Genomic DNA, 24,023 nt, shown 5'->3' on the forward strand with positions numbered 1-24,023 from the left:
GGCTTGCAGATAAAAAGGTAGCATTACTTCCATAACAAGAAGATAATTAGTCATTTCTGCGTCATGCTCACTGCTATCACACAACGCCATCACAGCTGTGCATTGGTGCATCAAGTTTTCAATAAGCATGACAATCAGCGAATACATATACTCAAGTTTATGGCGAGTGTCCATGATTGTTGATAAAATGGAAGGAGAAACAGCAAACAGAAGGAGGGGGCCACAACAGGGGTATTTAAAGGCTAAAGACGCTTATGACGTTTAATCGCTTAAGCGGCTCCATTGGTCATTTCAAAAAAAAAGGTGGCAAATTAAAAGCGAATCACAAACGGTCAATGAATGGAAACGCAGAAATAAGATAAACCGGTTCAAGATACTCCGGATTAACGTTACGTCATGCTGACGTTGCCATGATTGGCAACTCCAAAAATGGTAGGGGGGAGCAAAATCGATTTATATATACACCGCTTTATTCTAAGTAGGAACGCTGACGGAGAAAAACATCGATTCAAAGAGCCAAATAGGAACGAACATAAAAAGCGATTCGAAACGCTGGATAAGAACGGGGTTATTTTGAATCGGTTTTATTGAACCCGGTATAGTTTAAATCGCTGTAAATCTTAAGTGAGAACTCCCCCCTAAATTGCAAAAGTCTGCCTCTGCGCTGCTTCTTAGAATGTCTGGCCCTCTGTAAACACCTTGGGATTTGCTCCAAAAGGGGTTCTTTTAAGAAGGCCATCTTTTTAGTAAACTGAGCTAATCAAAATTCTCTGATGGAGCAAATATTCTTACACAACACCTCCGACGTTCACTACTGAAATCAACAGAAGCCAGAGAGGTGTGGACTTAACTCAGGTGGCCAGGCTCTGCCTAGATCCGTTTGAAGCAGCAGTCTCTAATTACGATCTAATCAATCTGGATGGATAACTAGGATGGCACAGATATTGTGGCCAGGGACCATTTTGAAGGCAAGATACCAAAGCAAGATGCAACTTCCGGATGAGTCCCCAGACACATATATAGCTAGGAGAAAGATGCTGGGAATCCTATCTGGAGTCATAGCATTAGCATTAAACAGGGAAGGACAGCTGCTTCTCAGTGGCACAGATATCATCAAGGACATGTATCAGGGATTAAACGATGCCTCAGAAATGTATCTGGGAGCAGCCTCTCTCAGGTTCTGTACCATAGATTGGCAAGGGTCCATGGGATACAGACAAGAGGCATCCCAAGAATACTGGACCCGGGAGGCGCAGGAGGAGCTGGCCAAGGGAAAAGGTCCTTGGGCCACGGGGGAAAGGCAGGAAAAGAGGGAGACCCAATCCACGCTGTGACCAACCGAAACACGGTCCTCATTCACAACTCTTGCCTATGGAACCCAATTGAGCTAGCCAAAGTTCCCCAATGGAGCAAATATTCTTACACAACACCTCCAGCATTCACAACTGAAGTCAACAGAAGCCAGAGAGGTGCAGTTAGACCAACTGTTATCAGCTCAATTACTGTTATATAACCTAGAGGCTAAGTCCATGTTTGTGGCTTTTGTAAATCATTTCTACTTGCCCTCTAATTTCATTCATTTTATTCTGGAAGAAAACAACAAGTAATTTTAGCCGGTCACATCTTCCATCTGTGAGAATAACTTCAAAAACAGCAACATTTTGAAGATGACTTGCAGTTTTGCATTTATTCTCCACAAAATTTGCACATGACTTTTTTTTGGTCCACGGCTATATCTCTGAATTAATCCCTTATTCAGCATCCTATGTCCAACCGCAGGACAAAGCATGCCAAATGCACATTTCCCTCCACTTGGGGGCGCCTCTGCCTTGGCCAAGATCATGTCAAAAGTGACAGAAGTCAAGAAGTTTAAATCACAAATTACCATCAACTTGTGCGCATAGTATTGCTCAGAAATTCAACATATGCATTGTGGTTTGTGTTAAAAGTAGATATGTTCCAGCATCTTCATGGGCTGATGCTGTTCTGTGCCTTGAAGTCAACTCCAGCTTATGGCAGCCCTGTCTCAGAGTTCCTTTGGCAAGACTGGGTTTTCGGAGAGGTTTGCCACAGCTTTCCTTTGAGGCTGAGAGACTGTGACTACGCAAGGTCACCCAGTGTTTGGACAGGCGTTTGAACCCTGGGCTTCGGAGTCTTCATCCAACGTTGGGACCATTATACCATGCTGCCTCCCATCCGTATACCCTGTTATGTGCCTTCAAGTCAACTATGGCTAAAGGGCAACCATTTCATAAGATTTTCTTGTCCAGATTTATTCAGGGGAGGTTTGCCATAGTCTTCCTCAGAGGCTGAGAGTCTGTGACTTGTCCAAGATCACTCACAGCAAGCTTTCCAAGGTTGCATGGAGGGGATTTGAACCCTGGTCTCCCAGAATCCAATTTTGGAATGCAAACCAGTATTTGGGACAGATGATCAGTCTGCAAAGGGATCTTGCAGCACTTTTGAGACTAAGTGAAAGACAGGTAGCAAGATACAACTGAGTGTCATCGGCATACAGATGGTAGGAAAAGCCAAAAGAGCTAATGAGTTTTCCTAAGGACAGTGTGTAGAGAGAAAACAGAAGGGGACCCAGAACAGAGCCCTGGGGAACTCCAACAGATAAGGGGACAGGAGATGAAGTCTGACCTCCTGCAACCACTGCAAAAGATCTGCCAGACAAGTAAGATCTAAACCAGTCGAGAACAGAGTCTGAGAACCCAAGGTCAGAAAGTATATCCACTAGAAGCGAGTGATCAACAGTGTCAAAGGCTGCAGACAGATCAAGAAGGATGAGAACAGAGTAAAGGCCATTTGCCTTGGCCTGTAAAAGATTGTTTGAGATCTTGGTGAGGGCTGTCTCTGTAGAATGCCTTGGGTGGAAACCAGACTGAAAGGGATCAAGGATGGAGTTGGCTTCAAGAAACTCAAGACAGCGAGAATAAACAACCCATTCCAAAACCTTAGAAAGAAAGAGAAGAAGAGAAATTGGACAATAGCTAGAGAAAGAGGAGGGGTCAAGGGAAGGTTTTTTCAGAATTGGGGAAATGAGAGCGTGTTTGAAGTCCGAAGGGAAGGAGCCTGTAGAGAGAGAGAGATTGAAGATATGGAGAAGCGAGGGCAGAAAGGAGGGAGCTATAGACAAGTAGGAACTGGGTCAAGAGAACAGGTTGCAGGTTTGCAAGAGTTCAGAAGTGTAGAGAGTTCATCCAAAGAGGCAGGAGGAAATGAAGAAAATTTGTTAGGGGAGGGCGATAGAAGATTAAGAGCAGAAGAAGAATCGGGGGGACTATCTCCGAGCGAATGGTGGTGATCTTTGAGATGAAATAATTAGCAAAGTCATTAGGAGAGAATGATGAAGAGACAGGAGGAGAGGGAGGTTTAAGCAAAGTGTTGAAGGTGGAGAATAATTGCTGCGGACGCCTCTCATAGGCGGAGATCAGTGATTTGTAATAATTCTGTTTTGCCATAGAGAAGGAAGAAAGAACAAATTTGAAATGGATAAAATCAGCCCACTCTTTGGACTTTCTCCAAAGATGTTCAGCCGCTCTAGAGCAGGACTGGAGGAACTTAATGATGGGGCTGCGGCTTAGTCTTAGAGGAAGAAGTGGGGACAGAGACAGGGGTAAAGCAGTCGAGAGTTGAGGAAAGAGTGGAGTTAAATAAAGACATTGCTGAGTCAGCAGAGTCCCCAAGATTTAGGGAAGAGAGAGATGAAACCAGGGTCTGACCAAGATGGTTGTTGTTGTTGTTGTATTTTATTGATGGGTCTTTTTATAAAGCTTGTGCCTTGTTTCTATACATTGTTTTTGTATTCTTATTCTTATTATTTTTTGCTTGACCTGTATTAAATTGTGACGGCTTTTAGCTTTTAACAATAAGGGCATTGCTTACTTAGAACAACTGGGCACAGCTTCCCTGGGAAAGAAGGGAAAACAACCGGAGGAGAGACAACTGCTTTGAGAACAGTGATGTGTTCAAATGTTTAAAATGCTTTAAGTTCCGACTCCATCCCTTTAATGGCCGGCCGGCCAGAAAGAAAAGCAGTTTTGGCAGGTGCTGCTTAAGCTTCATCCCCTGTTGCCAGTCCCTCCTTTACACAAGCATTAAAGGGAGAAGAGCCCTCTCTGGTCTTCCCTTTGGCCGCTCAGCCTGGGACTATGGAGGGCTGCAGTCCCCACCATCCCCTCCTTTGCACTCAGCACAGTGTAAAATGTGGCCCCCTAAAGGCATTGATTCCCCAACTGGCCATGGAGAGCCAATGGGTGACCCTGGCCAAGTCACATTCTCTCAGCCTCAGGTAGGTCATCCCTTGGGTTTCTATGGCCAAATCAAACCCAATGCTTAAACCACTGAATCACGCTGGCTCTTGGGAAACATCATCCCTGGATAGATTTTGGAAGAAGCTTTCAAGTGCTTTCTAGATGGTACTAAAAGGTTCCCATCATTTCTGCAAGGTTCACCTGACCCCAGTTGTTTCACTTCACAGGTGCGTGTTTTAGACTTTGGATTTAAATAACCATGTTGCACTGCTCCTCTTTTTTGTGGTGTGTGAACCAACAACCATTCCCTGGGTTTTTCCTCCATACAGTTTCTGCCTCGTGTATTAAATTTGTGGTTGAAGAAGTCATGCTCAGGAACACATTGGCTTGCTTAAATTGAGCACACCTGTGCTGCTTAAAATAAGGCTAAAGAAAGAGGAGCTCAGGGCCTGATAAAAGGCCTCCCCATTCATTCCCACAGGAGGCATCTTTTGCTCCCTTTCCAGGAACCGAGGAGGAGTCAACCGGGGCTTTTCCCAAGCCATTCTTGCCAGAACCCTCTGAAGAAGGCAAGTCTTGTTCTCTTGACTTTATGGAGTGCCCAAAGGGCCACCGAAATGCAGAAGGCTGGGCTGGGACAGTGTGCCCAGACCAGAAACGGAGGTTAAGAGGTGATATGATAGCCCTGTTTAAATATTTGAAGGGATGTCATATTGAGGAGGGAGCAAGCTTGTTTTCTGCTGCTCCAGAGACTAGGACCCGGAGCAATGGATGCAAGCTGCAGGAAAAGAGATTCCACCTCAACATCAGGAGGAATTTCCTGACAGTAAGGGCTGTCCGACAGTGGAACACACTCCTTCCTCGGAGTGTAGTGGAGTCTCCTTCCTTGGAGGTCTTTAAACAGAGGCTGGATGGCCATCTGTCAGGGATGCTTTGATCTGGATTTCCTGCATGGCAGAATGGGGTTGGACTAGATGGCCCTTGCGGTCTCTTCCAACTCTACGATTCTATGATTCTATCCCAGTCTGAGACTAAAGGCAGGTGAATCCATCCTCAGCATACAAAGATCAAGGGAAGTAATAATACCTCTCTAGTCTGCTTTGGTCAGGCTTCACCTGGAGCAATTAAAGTGCAGTCAAACTGCATTATTTCTACTCTGAAGACGCACACATCTCTGAAGATGCCAAAGCCACAGATGATGGAGAAATGTCAGGAATAAGCTCTTCTAGAGTCCAAAACCCCCACAAAAACACACACACTTTGATAGAATGTTTGAGTGTAGTCCAAATGGGGTTTAATCAAGAACTGCCAATTCTAGGCTGCGTCAATAGAAGTATAGTCTCTAGATCAAGGGAAGTAATTGTGCCACTGCATTTTGCCACTGTGTTCTGCCTAAGTCTCTCTGAGGAGCGATTTAGGGAACTGCTGGGGATGTTTAGCCTTGAGAAGAGAAGGTTAAGAGGTGATATGAGAGCCCTCTTTAAATACTTGAAGGGATGTCATACTGAGGAGGGAGCTGACTTGTTTTCAGCTGCTCCAGAGAACAGGACCCAATGGAGCAATGGATGCACGCTCCAGGAAAAGAGATTCCACCTCAACATTAGGAGGAACTTCCTGATGAAAAGAGACATTTGATAGTGGAACAAACTCCCTCAATGGAGTGTAGTGGAGTCTCCCTCCTTGGAGGTCTTTAAGCTGAGGCTGTCAATGGGGTGCTTTGATTGAGAGTTCCTGCATGGCAGAAGAAGCGGGTGGGACTACATGGCCCTTGGGGGTCTCTGCCAGCTCTATGGAGTTTATCACACAGGAGGGATCCCATGCAAAAATGGGATTTAAAGTGCCCCCCCTCCCCCACAAAAGCGGATTTATTATCAGACGACAGCTGGGTTAACCCAACATTAACCCAGACAGAAAGTAGAAAAAACATTCAAAAGTGCAGTTGGATTTTGGATGACGTCACTGTTAAGGTTCATAAATGCGACATTAACCCGGCTAGAAAGTAGACAAAACACTATTCTTTTTACTTCTGGAAGATCCCGAAAGTAAAAAAGAATTGCATTTTGTCTATTTTCTAGCTGGGCTAATGTTGCATTAACCCTGATGTGTCTGAAAGTCAATTGTGCTTTTGTGTGTCTTCTTAGGTTTTTTGAGGGTTTTAAATTCCATTTTAAACCCCATTTCTGCATGGGATGCCTCCAGTGTGATAAATGCCATATGAGCCAGTGATACATAAATCTCATGCTTCACGACTATCAACTAGCAAACTACCATCAGCTGGAAGGGAGACTCTCCATGGAGTAGTAACATTAGAGGGAGCACAGTGAGCACTTATTTGTTGCAGGATTTTGACCTCAGTGTATATTCTACTCCAGGGAGATTTACTCCTCTCCAGGATACAGGTCTTTCTGGGTTTTCAGTGTTGCTGACTTATATGTCTAAGTTTGCTTTACTCCATCCATACAACTGTTTGGGATACACAGTTTTCCATGACATTTTGCATTATGTATTTATGTGTTTGCTAATATCACTACAATGTAGTTGCTTACATTACATTAGTCTTGTTTTTATACTTTTGGGATATTATTGTAATAAATTATTGCCAGTGTTAGATTCTCCCCAGCTGTTCCTCTGTGTTTTCTGTAAACCTTCCTCTCCTGTTTTCAAACCATGGAAATCCACATGGACAAATCAAACCTGCTTCTAGCCTCAGAGGGATCCAGCGTGGTTTCAAGGCTGGTTTTGGTTTTCAAACCAAATATTCTGCTTTCCTCACAGGATAATACAGCTTTAATCTTGCAGTGCAAAGGGGTTGAGCTAGATGACCCTTGGGGTCACTTTCAACTCTAACATTAGATGATCTGTCTTTTTTTGGAAGGATTGGACTGGATTGGAAGCGAGGGAGCTCTTACCTTGTTCCCCGTGAAAGAAGCCCAGGGGAAGTCCCAGTTTTGGGGGGAAAGGGGGAGTTTCCCTTTGCCTTCCTCTAAGGCTGAGAGAGTGTGACTTGCTCCAGATGCAGCCATTTGGCCTAAGCCTCAAGGGTTCCTGCTCTTTCTTGATCTTGATTATTGACATTATTCCTATTTCTGAATGTTGGTCTGTCCCAAATTAAGAGGGGAAAATGACTAAAAAGGATGAAAGGGAAGCAGTGAAGCTTTCATGGTGGTTGACCTTTCCTTAAAATCTAGCACTGCCTTTCAGACAAGAGCCGCAGGAGAAGCCCCATTGGTTTCGCCAATGGCTGGGCCGAGGGATGTGCTGGAGATGCCCGCTTTGGGACGCCCTTTTCGGTTGGGGATGCTCTACAACTGCTACCAGGACGCTCTTCTCCCAGGTAACCCTCTTTTCCTGGAAAGGTTTGTGGGTGCGTAGGTGGGTGGCAGAACTGGTCTGGCAGGCTTTTCTCCTGGGCAGCGGACGCTGGCGCACATCGGCCTTGGTTAGCCTCACCTGGGATAGTCCTGGGTCCAGTTCTGGGCTCCACAATGCAAGAAGGATGTTGAGAAACAAGCATGTGAAAAGGAGGGTGGCTAAAATGGTGAAGGGTCTGGAAACCATGAAGCCCTATGAGAAGAGACTCAGGGAGCTGGTAATGTTTAGCCTGGAGAAGAGTTGGTTAAAAGATGATATGATAGCCCTGTTTAAATACTTAAATGTATGCCATATTGAGGAGGGAGCAAGCTTGTTTTCTGCTGCTCCAGAGAATAGGACACAGTGGAGCAATGGATGCAAGCTACAAGAAAAGAGATTCCACCTAATCCAAAATGGTGAAGGGTCAGGAAGCCATGAAGCCCTATGAGAAGAGGTATATTTACCCTGGAGAAGAGACGGTTAAAAGGTGATATGATAGCCCTGTTTAAGTACTTGGAGGAGTGTCATATTAAGCAAGGAGCAAGCTTGTTTTCTGCTGCTCCAGAGACTAGAACATGGGACAATGCAAACTATTGGAAAAGAATTTCCTCCTAAATCTCATGAGGAACTTCCTGATGGTCAGAGCTGTTCAACAATGGAAGACGCTCCCTCAGAGAATGGTGGAGTCTCCTCCTTTGGAGACCATTTTTAAACCCAGGCTGGATAGCCGTCTTTCCCAGGCAGGGCTTTGATTGTGAGTTCCTGCATGGCAGAATGGGGTTAGACTGCACACTCCATGGGGTCTCTTCCAACTCTATGACTCATGGGAGAAATTGGGGTCAAATCAGGGGTTTAAACAACCAATTACTTGGCATTTAAGATTTTCACACACATTGCTATTAAACAGATAATAAACAGCAACAAATCATTTTCAGGATTTCCCCATGAATGATTTGTTGCTGTTTATTGCCTCTTTAATAGTGACACTGTGTGACAATCTTAAGTGCGAAATTGTGTTTTGCATGGGAGAATCAACAGTTTAAACCCCTGATTTTGCCCATGTGATAAACTCTTAGAGTCAAGCCTGAAGGATTCAAAGGAAGGTCAAGTTGTTCCAGCTCTTGCTATGTATAGTGTTTAGTGGTATTTTTGTGTTCGTGGCTATATGTGTGGTTTTTCTTAGGCCCCATTCTCACTAGACCATTTGCGCTGGATAGAACTGGGCAGATCCGGGTCCCCGCAACTCGAATCTGCTCGAAAAGAAGTGCCCACTACCCTTTGCCTCGATCGGGGCAATTTGCTCCTCTGCAAGTTCACATTTGCACTACCACTTTAAAATGGAGCCTCCTCTGTTGTCAATCAAATTCATTTCTGCTTTGTCAAAAGTGACATATCCTACAGCCATTGGCCAACCAAATGGGTGCTTCCCCCCTCCTTTAAAAAAAAACTGGCAGCAGAGTGCGCATATTCTGTCAACTTGTCAAATTTAAAAACCTCCAGGTGTGTGTGTGTGTGTTGTGTGTATTTGGGTCATTACAGATTATGGCAACCCTAAAAAGACCCCATCCTGGCAAGACTGGTTCCAAGGAGATTTGCCATTGCCTTTCCTCTGAGGCTGAGACAGTGTGACTCCCTCAAAGTCATGGGTTTCCACAGCTGTCCCTCTGAATGCCAGCCTCTGGCTTCCCCTTCGCTTCCAGCCCAGCATTTCCTCCTCTTTGGAAGCTCTTCCCTTCCCTTCCAGTCCAAAGCATTCACATAATCTGTCACAACAACAACAACAACAAAATGTTGCTTGCAGGGGAGGCCACCTGAATGCCATCTCTGCCACCCCAGAATGCCACCTCTCCTTACATACACACATGTAGCACAAACATTCACACATTGTATCAATTTGCCAAACTGAAAGAGAAACATTTGTAACATTCATATTGTAGCATTCGCATATTACACAAAGAATAATAATAACAATAAAAATAATAGCCTCTTGCAAAGTGAGGTGCCGTGCCGGCAGCAAGCAAACGAAAGGGAAATGTAGCACAAGCAGATGCATTCTATCAGTATGTATCAATCTGTAGAACAAGCATGCGCATAATCTGTCAAAAATAAAATTACGAAGAGAGAGAGAGAGAGAGAGAGAGAGAGAGAGAGAGAGAGAGAGAAAGCTGCCTGCGAGGGGAAGGCATGTTCCGCCCTCCGCCCTCCCTCCTCCTCCTCCTCTTCCCCCTCCTCCGCCCTCCCTCCTCCTCCTCCTCTTCCCCCTCCTCCTTCACTCCGATGCTGTCCTCCATGGCTCCCTTCCTCTGGATCCTTCCTCCTCCTCTTTCACTCCGATGCTGTCCTCCATGGCTCCCTTCCTCCGGCTCCTTCCTCCTCCTCCTTCACTCCGATGCTGTCCTCCATGGCTCCCTTCCTCCGGCTCCTTCCTCCTCCTCCTTCACTCCGATGCTGTCCTCCATGGCTCCCTTCCTCCGGCTCCTTCCTCCTCCTCCTTCACTCCGATGCTGTCCTTCATGGCTCCCTTCCTCCGGCTCCTTCCTCCTCCTCCTTCACTCCGATGCTGTCCTCCATGGCTCCCTTCCTCCGGCTCCTTCCTCCTCCTCCTTCACTCCGATGCTGTCCTCCATGGCTCCCTTCCTCCGGCTCCTTCCTCCTCCTCCTTCGATGCTGTCCTTCATGGCTCCCTTCCTCCAGATCCTTCCTCCTCCTTCACTCCGATGCTGTCCTCCATGGCTCCCTTCCTCCGGCTCCTTCCTCCTCCTCCTTCACTCTGATGCTGTCCTTCATGGTTCCCTTCCTCCGGCTCCTTCCTCCTCCTCCTTTACCCTGATGAAGGGGAGGCATGTTTTGCCCTCTGCCCTCCCTCTGACTTAATCCCTCTCCTGAACTTGGCCCAATCATGATCGGGGCCACGTTCACATTTGCCGGCACTCGGTTTTTCTCAAAAGATACAGGAAAATCTCCGCTTTCAAAAGACCTGCGCCAAGGGGCATTTGCCCCTGAATGGGTGTGCAAGATTCAAATTCGAGTGTAAAAGAACCAGTGCCAGTATGAACTTCCCGCTTTTAATCTGGTTTCTGAACCGGGGTAAAAGGTAGTCTGAATGGCCCCTTAGTGTTTATAAGAAGGACCTGAGCACAGAGGTTGAGGGCAGCAACAGCATTTACCTTTCTATACTGCTTATCGGTGAACTCCGCATTCTCTAATCCTGGGATAATCAATGTTGGGATTGTTTTTCAAGTCTTCCTAAAAGATTCACATTGTCAGTTGTGTGACCAACTGGTGCATAGACCCAGGATAAGCCAGGATAAAGCTCTGCATGCTCTGCAGCTCTTGGGGCCAAATGAAGTATCTGAGTAGTACTTTCCAAAGGCATCCTTGCACACAGTTATCCAAAAGGGTTGTGACTAAGGCTATCTTTCCCTGAAACACATTTTTAACCCTTCATAAGGAGAAGCATAACTCCTTTTCCCCCATTAACCCTTTGTTTCTTTTCAAAATTGCAGAACATTCATTGCTGGACCCAGAGACGTGTCGAAAACATGCAGAGCAAATCAGCCACAGCATCTGTCGGAGAGAGATGTTTTTATCGGACACCATTGGAGAGAAGGCATCTGCCCTGGGGATCAGACCTTCCCTGCTGACCAGTCTCCTCTGTGGCTTGTTTGAGGTGGATGGATGTGCCAAATACCTGCTCAGCGCCAAGGCATTCAGGCACCCGGGCATCCTCACCTACAGGTCCTTGGCCATGGAAAGGTTGGAGAAGCTGGGACTAAATAATTTGAGTCCTAAATATTTCTCTTACCCCAAAACAGGAAAATGTGCAGCCACCCATGTGGTTACTGGCGTGTGGTACGGGGACCAGGCCTTCTGGGATTATGATAAAGAGGCTTCTTTTTCTTCTTCTGAGAATGTAGAAAAAGAGAAAGTAGCAAGGGATGGAGAGAGAAAGACAATGTTTCTTCCACCACAAGCCAAAACAACTCCCCAAACTGAAGCTGAAGAAGGAGCACAACACCAAGAACTGAGCTTTAGCTGGGATGGTGCTCCGTCTCTAGAGCAAAGTCTAGGCTCTTTTCAAGATCCTGTGGAAATCTGTGCTAGCCTCCCAAGATGCCTAGGAGAGAGTAGGGAGAAGGGGGTCCCCATTAAAGTCCGTCTGTATCCCCTGATGAATCTGGACCTCAAAGACTGCCAGATTAAATATGGAAGCTTTTCCCATGATATTAGAGACACCTTGAATTCTGAGATTGTGGATGAAATGGAGGGCCTGTTTGAAACAGAGGCGCGGTGCAATGACCTCTTGAACACTCCTGCAGCCACGGCTTTCCCTGAAATCAGGAAGAAACTCCATCAATTTAGAGATCTATGTGAGCAACACAAATGGGACTTCCAAAAAAAGCTGGCAGAAATGGTGCCCCTCGTTCGTGAAAGAAAGAAAGAGGAGAAGGACCTGGAGGAGGTCTTGAAGCGGAAAAAACAGTCCCCTTTTGGCACTCAAAGACTCGCCCAGTTTCTGGATGAAAAGGAGCAAGAGGTTAGTTTTGTGAATTCTGTCCTGGCAAGTTTAAAGGAGATAAAGGCCATTTCTTATCAGAAGGAATTGTTGGAAAAGATCTATGAGCCAAACACTGACTTTGTGATAGTCCTGATGTTCACATCATTAAACAAAGAGGAGCCCTATTTCTCTGAGCTGAGAGCCTTTCTGTCTTCTGGGGAGCAACCAGAAACATCCCAAAGGGAGATGACCCAAAGCCCTACAAAATGGTACCAGGACCAAGCGGTCATCAGACGGGCAAAAGAAGTGGCCAGGTCCTTCTCGGCTTTTGCCCATGCCAACCGGTCAAGTGAGAAGACCCAGTTCCTGGTGGCCTCCATCCAGGATGAGAGCAACCCAGGTGCCTCTATTTACCTGTATGAAAACGGAGTCTTGGTAAAGACCAACTTTGAGCCTCCATCCAAACCTCAACCTCTAAAGATAGAAGAAATCTCCCATGACAGAGTAAGGCTGAGATTAACTCCAGCACTGAGTGGGAAAGATGCCATCTCCCACTACCAGGTGGAATGGAGGACTATGGGGCAAGAGGACTGGCAACGCCACTGGGTTCACAGTGGAAAAGAAGGAACAGTCACAGTCATGGGCCTATGCCCAGACACTGAGTACGAATTCCGCTATGCTGCTGTAAGCAAACTAGGGACCAGCGAAAGCAGTGATGTTTCCAGGGCTGTGAGGAGGACCCTTCCTGCCATCTCTCCCAGAAGCACCAAAGAAACCCATGGAAGAGCACCTGCATCTTTTCTAGAGAGTCAGGATATTAAGGCAGAGGAGGAAAACACAGATTGCATAAACACAAGAACGCCTATGAAGAATAGAGAGGGGCAACACTCAGGCAAAGAAAGTCCAAGAAGGGAAATGAAGACTGTTGCAGGTCCTCTGACCCCAGCATCTAATCCCTTCTCAGATGATGGGACTACGTCAATTTCAAACCCCAAAGGAGAGTCAGACAGTCTTGCTAGCTGTCTCCGTGGGAGAAGTGAGATAATAAGAAAAGGGCAGCCTTCCCTATATGCCCTTCCATTGGAAAAGCCAGCTTACAGTGGCAGTGAAAGTTGTGTGAAGTACAGATTTGGGAGACAACCTAATCCCCAGTTTACTCACAAAGTGGTTATGTTTCTGGGAGAAACCGGGGCAGGGAAGAGCACCTTGATCAACCGGATGGCGAACCACATCTTTGGTGTCCGATGGGAAGACGATTTTCGATACAATCTAGTCCAAGATGGTGCCAAGGGGAGCCATGCTCACTACCAGACCAACCGACTGACTCTCTATGAAATCAACTGGACACAGGGATTGCAAGTCCCTTTTTCTTTGACCTTAATAGACACTCCAGGGTTTGGGGATGCTAGAGGCGTCCACCATGACAAGAGGCGAATGGAGGAGATCTGGGAGTTTTTCTCCAGCCAAGATGGCATTGATCACTTGGATGCCGTTTGTCTTGTAGTCCAAGCTTCCCAGTCCCGTTTGACACAATCCCAGGAGTATATTTTCAACGGGGTGCTCTCTATTTTTGGAAAGGACATCAGAGACAACGTTCTCGTACTGACCACTTTTGCAGAGGGACAGACGCCTCCTGTGCTCCGGGCCATTGAGGCAAGTGACCTGCCTTGTGCCAGAGATGCCAAGGGAGTCCCTGTCCATTTCACGTTCAATAACTCAGCTCTCTTTGCTAGTAATGATCCGGAGGACGAGGACAGCTATCGTTTAACTCAAAAGGTCTGGGAGATGGGAAAGAGGAACATGGATAGGTTTTTCCAGGCCTTAGATGGTTTAGGACCACAAAGTTTGACACTAACAACAGCAGCCTGTAAGAAGTGGAAGGAACTTGAGGCTGCTCTTCAAAGCATGAGACCTCAGGTCCAAAAGGCGCTAGTAAAACTGGAGGAGTTAAAGAAAACGTTGAGAGCCCTGGAGAAGCATTCAGGTGATATAGAGGCCAACCGGGATTTTGAATATGAGGTGGAAAGAATTTACTCAGTGAGAAGTGAGATCCACAACAGGAAATATGGTGCGTTCAACTGCCAAAGGTGTAGTTACACCTGCCACTATCCTTGCCAGGACCAGAAATGCAGATATGCCATGAAGGGCAATGATAATCAACAATGCAGCATTTGTCCCGGTGGATGTCTGTGGCAAGTCCACTTCCTGCAAGACTACATGTGGGAGTACTACATCATACAAGAGAAACAAAGCTATATGCAACTGGTGGGGAAGTACCAGAAAGTGTATAGAAAGGCATTCAGGGGAGGGATGGTCCTGGAACTGGTTCACAGGGAATTGAAAGAAGCAGAGAAGGAGCTGGCAGAAGTCATTGAGAAGGCTTCTCATCATCTCCAGAAGGTGCAAAAACCCACCTTGAAGGCCAACTCAATCACCACTTCAGGATACCTAGACTTACTGATCCTTTCGGAGGAAGAGGAACGACAGCCTGGTTATGCGGAACGGATAGAGATGCTGAAGTTTCTCAAAGGCATCTGAAGTGCAGGGCAGTCTCCGGTTTACAGGGACAAAGCGGTGAAGCCCTTGAGCATAGTTCACAAGCCAAAGCCTTATTCCCCCCACCAAGTCATGGCCAAATCCCTCTGTTCCCCCCTTTTTATCCTTCACCCCAAAAGCAAAGGGGCTGCCCTTCCTGTCATTCAAGGCTAAACCTTACTGGATATTTTAGGGAAATGTTGTTATTTTTTACATGGAGAGGGATCTTGGCCGGCTACTTTGTAAGTGAGAATGGAGAGGAAAGCGTGGCAGACTCCAAGCCATGTCTAAACGATGGGTTCAGTGCCACAAAAGGTGTCCTTTTGTCTTTCTCTCTGTGGGCCTCACACTTTCCCATGGTTTTGGTTCCACTTTTGACAAATGCCTACTTGTCCCCCGATTCCTCAGACTCATGGACCACTATGAAAATGATGTTGTCCTTTCCCTCTCTGCCTGCCTCTGTTCTTTCCTGGAGGCAAAGGCCATCTTCTTTTGGTCGGTGCTCAATATTTTCAATACGGAAGCCATGGGGGGTTGGTCTCCAGTTATAAGCCGTCACTGAAGCTCAAAACAATCTTTTAGATAGAAAGGTGTTTTTATATTTTGTTAATGGTGATGATAATAGTAATAAACCCATGCCCAATTTTTAACTCTAGAGGTTTACTGTCCATGGAGTCCCATAATACTTTGATCACGGAGTATGATAACCCAATCTCTATGGCGGACCTTGTCTCCCGATTCATTAGGGAGCTAATTGAGGCTCAGTTAATTGAAACACAGTCTGGCTGAAATGGAGGAACTGTGAAGAGAAGAGTCTGCTGCATCCACACTAGAGAAATAACCTGGTTTGGCACCGCTTTAATTGCCCTGGCTCAAGGCTATGGAATTCTGGGAGTTGGAGTTTGTTGTGGGCCCAGAGCGGAGCAGAGCTTAAGGAAGGAAGTCCCCACAACAAACTCCAACTCCCAGAATTCCATAGCCTTGAGCCAGAAAAGACTTAAAGCGGTGCCAAGCTAGGTTATTTCTCCAGTGTGGATGCAGCCTAGATTGCATGCTCTTCCTACATCTTTGTGGCTGCCTCTGCACTGCAGAGATAATCTGGTTTGACACCACATTAACTGCCATGGCTCCATGCTGTGGCATTTGGGGAACTGCAGTTTGTTGTGGCACCAGGGCTTTGCTGCAAACTGCATTTCCCAGAATTCCCTAGCATGGAACCATGGCAGTTAAAGTGCTGTGAAACCGGATTGTTTCTGCAATGCGGGCGCAGCCTGTGACATATCCTGTTTAGCAAAAGACAAGCCAAAATTTGCATGCCAATTTCAGTGTTGCTGCCAGGGTTTTTAGCCACTCGCTGGTAGGGAATTATATCTGGCGTTGTTGTTGTTGTTTCCACTGTGAATCCCAATTTATCCATTAGTCTTTATTTTGTCATTGCCTCCTAAATGTAAACATTATACGTTGTATAGTCTCTTCCAAGCAAGTATAATGCCATCTATTTTTTCCTGTCGGTTTATTTTGATCACCTTCATGTCATCCAGTTCTTCAGTGAATATATTGTCAAATGATGTATCTTGTACTTTTATTTTAACTTCTTATTAAAAATCTCTTAAAGTTTGTAAGTTTTGTGTCTGCCTCTTAGGCTTTTTGCTAAGAACCCATATTGTTGTTGTTGTTGATGTTGTTGTGTGTAAGCAAGATGACAATAAAAAGCCCAGCCAAAAAACCTGGCGGGAGGAAGGTTGTGAGGAGGCTTGTGAACCCCACTCTCGTCTCTGCGTCTCCTTGCCGCGACAGCTGGTGACCCCGACGTGATCCAGAAAAGGCCCGACGTGATACGGAGAAGGCGGCTACAGCCCAGCTCACACGACTGGAACAGTCTGCGCGCACATCCTCTACAGGATCCCGTGAGTATGGGAGGAACGTTGTCCACCGAACAAAGGTCTCACGCTAGGGAGTTATATGAGATAGTTAAGCGGCTATCAGGGGATAGGCAAATCACCCAAAGCGAGATAGAAAATCTGATAGCAGAGATTTCATGCCAGTGTCCCTGGTACCCAGAGAAGGGAAGACTCTCTGCGGAGGAATGGGAGAAGATAGACAATCATTTAAAGGCTGAACCTCATGCTGCAGCACCCCACCTGATTGCCTGGCAGGTAGTAAACACGGCCGTGAGGCGGTTAAGCCAATCCACGACCCCCAAATCCTGCCTTCAACCCTCCACTCCTTTAGCCTCGTTAGTTCATCCTCCAGGAGATCCACCAGGTTATTCAATGCCAGTGATTGCACCACCCTTGCCACCTGTAAAGCCCTGGCTGGGAGCGGTAGAGGCAGGAATAGCTGACGAGCTTTTTTATTTGATACAGAAGGCAGGGAATAAGGTTAGTAAGTCTGATGTATGCAGGCTAGTTCAGGAGATTCGTCACCAGTGCATCTGGTATCCCGAAGATGGCTCTTTAAAATCAGATACTTGGGAAAAGGTTGGAAAGAGTTTACATGCAGAGCCAAGAGCGCCAATTGAGGTGCTGCAACTGTGGCATTTGTGTAGACATTCCATAGAAAAATGCCTGCCTGCTCCGGCAGGACCAGCTAAGGCAAAAGCGGCATTAGATACAGAACCCCCTTCCTCATTTGTGGCTCCTGTAATTCATCCTCCCAAGGAGCCAGAGATAGATAGAATCATAGAATCATAGAATCATAGAATCGTAGAGTTGGAAGAGACCACTAGGGCCATCCAGTCCAACCCCATTCTGCCATGCAGGAAATCCAAATCAAAGCATCCCTGACAGATGGCCATCCAGCCTCTGTTTAAAGACCTCCAAGGAAGGAGACTCTATCACCTTCCGAGGAAGTGCATTCCACTGTCGCACAGCCCTTAATGGATAAAGATCCCTCAGCTCCATTGCCTAACAACAACCTACAAAGCCCTTCAGGGGCAGCTATGTCTCCATTTCAAAAAATGGTTCAGCAGTGTAGAAGCTCTGATCCAACTGATTTAGATGATCTAGAATTGTTGACTGCATATCCCACCTCTCAGACACAGGATCACAATAGTGGAGCAGCTTGTGAAAAGAGTCCACTGCCATATGCAGTAACGAAAGAACTACAGCAAGCTATCAAGGATACAGGAGTGGAAAGTAATGATGTTAAGGGTATGTTAGAAGGTAGCAATAGTGAAGGACAATACACTGCAGAACAACTGGCAGGAATAAATAACTTTGACACAATTCAGCAACAGACAGTGCTACCTCGAGAGGTCCTAGCAATATCTTCTGATTGTGCATCCTTGGCCTTTCAGAAAATATCGCCCTCTGGTCAGCCTAGAAAGGGTTTTGCTACCTTAAGACAAGGGTCTGTTGAACCGAACTGTGACTTTGTTAATCAGTTGCAAGCAGCCTTAGCACAGCAGGTTGATAATCCTGACATGGCCAGAGATTTGTTGATCAAGTTGCCAAAAGATAACAAAGACTGTCAGAAAGCTTTACAACCATTGATGGCATCTAGAAATTTTGCATTGGCAGATATGCTTAGAGTTTGCCAGGACATAGGCACTCAATCACATGAAATGAATCTCTTGGCAGCTGCCATATCATTGGGTAATGAAAAGGAAGTGAAATGTGTTAATTCTGGACTAATAGGACTGGTTTCACCCAGATCATCTCTTTCAAAAGGAGGAATTTTTGTTATACCTAGTGCTATAGGTAGTGATTATGCAGGAACAATTCAAATGCAGGTTTCGGTTAATCTGCCACAATTTTTGTTCTTAGATATGCCAGCGGCACACTTAGTTTTGTTACCATCTGCAGCCCCAAACTCAGCAGATATAGAACCTGGTGGTGTCGATGTACAGTGGATAAAACAGCCAGTTGCTAACCAGCGGCTCAGCCGTACGCTTGTGATTGCAGGTTTAAGCTTCACAGGACTTTTACACACAGGAGTGGATGTGACTGTGATGCGAACACAGAAGTGGCCAATAAATTGGGAGGCTGACTCTGTGCCTCAAGTCTGTGCCATTGGTGGCCCACAAACATCTCGACAAAGCTGTAAGTGGCTCAAGGGGTACTAAGACCAACAGTCTGTGACAAATAGATGTTACTCAATATCCTCCATTCCATCTATCTTCCTCTTTCCATATTTTGGGAATCTCTATGGATGCACAGGTCTTGCAGACAAAGAGAACATAAAATTTTGTGGAATAAAACAGTAGAGTGTGCTTGGAAAAACTAGGCTTTCCAGTCAGCAGGAGTTCTATGTCTCATTCTTTTAGTGGTCAGTTCGGTCTGCCCTTTTCTCCTTGATGTGTTTGATTTGCCCAGGCTCGGCTGGAGAATTGCAACAGCTAGAGGCCAGCATGGTTGTTATAGATCCTATCAATTGTTGCTTGTATCTGTTAATTTCCTTGTTTGTTCCCTTGTTTGTTTGGCTGATCGTGATTTGCAAATCTGAAGACAGCTCTCTTCTTTTAGTGCAAAGGTCTTTGCTGTGTTGGTTTTTCACTCAGGTGTCTTTTCCTTTCTGTTAAGCCTCACTTTGGTCAGCATAGTCTATCTGTAAAAACTGTCTTGGCTAAAGTAGGAAAAAAGTTTTGTCTAGGTTGCTTTGTGTTCTCATGGCTAAAGGACTACATATCCCATCTACCTAAATTGTGGTGCATGTTTAGAAACAGATTCTAGTCCTCTTGCACCTAGAAATTGTTCATTTCTCTGTCTGTTAATGTGTTTGGATTTGTGCTACACTTTTGCAACTCATAAACCTGAATTTCTTGTACTCTTCCTCCATTTGTGTTGTTTTACTTCCTTCTTTCATGCATTGTTTCCTAGAGAGAGAGCTTCTCTTACCAGCACAGTCTATCTGTCTCTCTTACTCTTCATCTGGGTTAGCTATAGTGGGATTACTGGGGGGGGAGAACCCCTCCTTCTCCTCTGCCTTATCCTTTTTGTTTTGGAGTTTAATCCTGTGCTCCATAGGTCTGCTTGCAGAAAAGGATTTGCTAAAATAGATTGCCTCATTTTTGCTAAAATTGGTATCCTACCTTCTTTACTAAAGTCTGCTATTGCCATTCTTCTATGTTCTTCCCTATGGATAGCCCTCTCTGTTTAAAGTTCAAAAAGGGGGGAGAGATTCTTTTTCTCTCTCCTATCCACTAATTTCCTATGTTCCTAACAATTTTCCTTTGTTCTCTTCTGTGAGAGGATAAGGCTATACAGCCTTTGTCTCGTCTAAAGTGTTGCTTCCTCTGCTTCTGTCTTTTCATACTCTTCACATGCTCAGAGAATATGCAAGTTCAGTTTGTTCGCAATGCCATCTGTCTTTTCTGAGCTCTCCAGTCCTCAAAGTAAAAGGCACATGCCTTACCTTTTCCTTTCAATCTCAGAGATGGTACAGCTTCTCAATTAAAATGGTGCAAATATCCCAAATTTCTTTCGTGAATTTTGCCTATGCCCAGAAGTTAAAGGGCCATAAAGTCCCCTCTTTCTCCTTTTTAATGACCCCAATAGCCTCCTTCTATATAAACAAAAAAGGGGGAATGCACCCCCCCAATAAACACAAAAAGGTTGTGAACCGGGTCATATCTGTTGTATTTGATTTGTCTGGAATAATTTAATTGCACTGTCTGATTATTTATTTCCAACACAGGAACATTTTTCTTCACTTTCCCTGCTGCTGTGGCCCTTGGTGTGATATTGACAGTTTCCAGAGACAGCGGAAAGGACCAGCAACCCCCGTCATTTGGGGAAGAGGTTGTGCAGGAATGTCAACCCCAATAGGCACAGTATGGACATCAGCCAAGTATCTGAAACCTGCACACGGCATCGAGGCCTTCAGAACCTAATATTTCAATCCAATCAACCATTTCACATGATGCTAAACAATGAACAACATGAACTTAGAGATGCCACTCTGGACAATGGAGCAGCCATAGACTATTTACTTTTGCTATGTGAAGAAATCAAAAATATGTGCTGTATTAACCCATAATTCTATGTTAACTGTTGTACTTGGTTTATTATGCTTGACCAGTGGAGCCCCTTCAGCCCAGTGGTATCAAAGGGGAGATCAAAATGTTTGGGAAAAGAGATTTCACTTATATATATCCATATTTTATTGCCACCTGGATAGTTTTTTAATTGTAACTGTCAAACTCATAATTCTATACCTGCCAATGTGTCTGATGGCACACAGTGCTGTCTGAGTAGGCTTGTTCCTGTTCTCCAACACCCTTCTATCTTGGATGTTTCCAGGGTTCAGAGAGCAGTAACACTCACCTCTGACTATGACTCTACAATACACCTCTATAGCCCAACTGAATACTTTTGCTGTCTGAAGACGTCAAGATATGTGTTGCCTCAAATTGTCAGATAACTCTTGTTCCATTAATAATTTGATTGAAGAACTACATGATTTACCTGACTCAGGTCCACCAAAACATTGGATATTCTGGACTATGAAGCTGATTGATTTACTGTTTGCCAGACTTTCATTGGCTGAAACAACTTCTTGTATATGGCATTGTCACATTTGTATTATGATCCTATTTTGCTGTCTCATCCAATGTATTCCTGCCTTGTGCACTATGTTTTCGCAAAGGTAATGACGGCCGCAGAAAAGCAGCGATTCGCAGGATATGTATACCAGCTCATAAAAAACAAATAAGAGGGAGATGTGGCAACCCCACTGGCAAAACCACGGAGTCGTGACCCTCTCTCAGGATAGCAATGCTCATCAAGATTGAGATGTGGCAGTTCTGCTGGCAAACCACAGAACTGTGACCCTCTCTCAAGATAACAATGCTTTATCCATAATCAGATAGATAAGTCCATGCTGACTTAGCCGGTCTTCACATCCTGCTTCCATTGCAAAAAGGGCACGTAACCTAGCAAATGATTGTAAGGCAAACAACGGACTAATGTAAGCAAGATGACAATAAAAAGCCCAGCCAAAAAACCTGGCGGGAAGAAGCTTGTGAGGAGGCTTGTGAACCCCACTCTCGTCTCTGCGTCTCCTTGCCGCGACAGTTGTGTACCTTCAAGTTATGATTTATGGAGACCCTAAGATGAACCGCATATGCCCTGGTTTTAGTCTGTGAAATCCTGGAGTGTAAGAATCCGCACCCTTCAACATTTCACAGACTAAATCTGGGACCCATGTGGCCAAGCAACATCGGTGTGCGTTCAAGATGGCAAAAAGTGACAACGAGGAAGAACACACAAGTTAGGAGAGGCTGCAGCAGTTTGCTTTTGCCTGAGCCAACTGCTCAGCTATGGAAACCAACTGAGAGACTTTGAGCAAGTCACACTCTCTCAGCCCCAGAGGAGGGCCATGGCAACCCTCAGAATAAATTGTGACAACAAAACCCTATTTGGGGGACAGTGTGGTGTAGTGGTTTGAGTGTTAGACTAGGACTCTTGGAGGCCAGGGTTTGAATAGTTCTTTTTTGGCCATGGAAGCCCACTTGGGCAAGCTGCTCTCTCAGCCTCAGAGGAAGCCTGTGAATCAGACTTGCCCAAGAGAACCCCATGATAGGTCCACCATCGGTGAGAGTCATCTGGAAGGTGCACTGGAGAAGAGAAGGTTAAGAGGTGATATGATAGCCCTGTTTAAATATTTGAAAGGATGTCATATTGAGGAGGGAGCAAGCTTGTTTTCTGCTGCTCCAGAGACTAGGACCCAATGCAGCAATGGATGCAAGCTCCAGGAAAAGAGATTCCAGCTCAACATTAGGATGAACTTCTTGATGGTAAGGGCTGTTCGACAGTGCAACACACTCCTTCCTCAGAGTGCATGCGAATCTCCTTCCTTGGAGGTGTTTTAACAGAGGCTGGATGGCCATCTGTCGGGGATACTTTGAGATTTCCTGCATGGCAGAATGGGGCTGGACTGGATGGCCCTTGGGGTCTCTTCCAGCTCTACGATTCTAATTCTTCCACTGGGAGGGAATCCAGTGGTTGCCCAGGAGTTGTTGCACTCCAGCTCCCAGCATCCCATACTATGCTGACTGTGGGGCTGCTGCTGTGGGGCTGCTGGAGGCCCACCAGCCATTTCTCCTTCCCTAGCATGGGGAAGGAAGAACAAGGGACCCCCATTTTGCAGCCTCTTGTGCTGCTCCGTCACCCTCTTCTCTCTCCGGAGAGGGTCACTTGGGGATAACGAGGGTTAGCCGTTGTGTGACGCAGAATTTTTACTGGCCAAAGAAGCCAATTTTGTAAAACATGTGATACTTGTCAGATGATGGGGCAGGGATGAGATAGGATGGGGCAAAAGCAAACTGCTGCAGCCTCTCCTATCTTGTCTGTTCGTCCTCATAAATAATAACTTTCTCCATCTTGGCCCCACTCTGACGCTGCTTGGCCACATATGTCCCAGTTTTCACCTCTGAAATACTTTGTTGGATATCATAGAATCATAGAGTTGTAGGGACCACAAGGGCCATCCAGTTCAACCTCCTGCCATGCAGGAACTCAAAATCATAGATATTTGTGGGGTTTGGGGGCTATGTGGCCATGTTCTAAAAGAGTTTATTCCTGACATTTTGCCAGCATCACTCCTCCCAAACCAGGGTCACACTGTGTGTGTGTGTGTGTGTGTGTGTGTGTGTGTATACACCCAACTCTCTTCCATGCCAGCATTCTCTGAAGATGCCAGCCACAGATACGAACAAAACATCAGGAATAAACTCTTCTAGAACATTGTTTCATAGGCTGAAAACCTCATTAAAAACTATGGATGCTGGCTATGAAAACCTTTGACTTCATATCAGAATCAAAGCATCCTAACAGAACATAGCAGTGGAAGTAACTCTGCATTGCTCTCAACTTGGAGCACATGGTGGAACACCATTTGCATCAGATGCCATTCAATAGAGAATGTGGCTTTTGCTGTGTAATTACTCAAATTTCCTTCTTGTATGTCAAACTGGGAGCACAAGGAGCATCATCTCTTCATTTGGGGCCTTCTTCCACAATGGAAGTCATGTAGCTGGTGACCAAAGACTGTGGCCCTTCTCGCACGGGGGGGGGGGGGGGGTTCAGCTCAGATTTGCAGTCACTCCTGTTCTAGCAATGCAAAGCGTGATGTTTTTCCACACCAGATCCAGAGTCATTCCTGTCTAGCAATGTGGACTAAGGTTAAAACATCATGTTTTACCACACCTGGTTGCCTTTCTGCTGCCCTTCCGAATCGAGGGGGAAGCGAAGTCATTTCGATTCCAATCAAGTCACATGATACGGATTCAAGCAAAGCGGAATGAGTGCACATTGTATTACCACACCGGAGGGTTCAATGATTCGAATCGGCCACCTTGCACATGCTCAGTGGGGCTCTGGATGTTGCCCTCCTTCCCTGCCCCCTCCTTAGCTGGGATGAAGGAGGAGGCAGAGGAT

General features: G+C 45.8%; 1 protein-coding gene across 1 annotated transcript; it reads left to right on the plus strand.

The window, feature by feature from the left end:
• The first annotated feature begins 7,496 nt into the window (after positions 1-7,496).
• LOC149310198 (uncharacterized) lies at positions 7,497-14,646 on the plus strand. The gene is made up of 2 exons (XM_089534031.1): positions 7,497-7,593; positions 11,117-14,646. Exons 1-2 carry the CDS (start codon positions 7,497-7,499, stop codon positions 14,644-14,646), a joined length of 3,627 nt encoding a protein of 1,208 aa, XP_089390157.1.
• Positions 14,647-24,023: the final 9,377 nt, after the last annotated feature.

The sequence above is a fragment of the Sceloporus occidentalis genome, unplaced genomic scaffold (genome assembly GCF_023333645.1).
Source record: "Sceloporus occidentalis isolate IW3139 unplaced genomic scaffold, rSceOcc1.0.p SCAF_7, whole genome shotgun sequence".
In the NCBI taxonomy this organism is placed as follows: domain Eukaryota; kingdom Metazoa; phylum Chordata; class Lepidosauria; order Squamata; family Phrynosomatidae; genus Sceloporus; species Sceloporus occidentalis.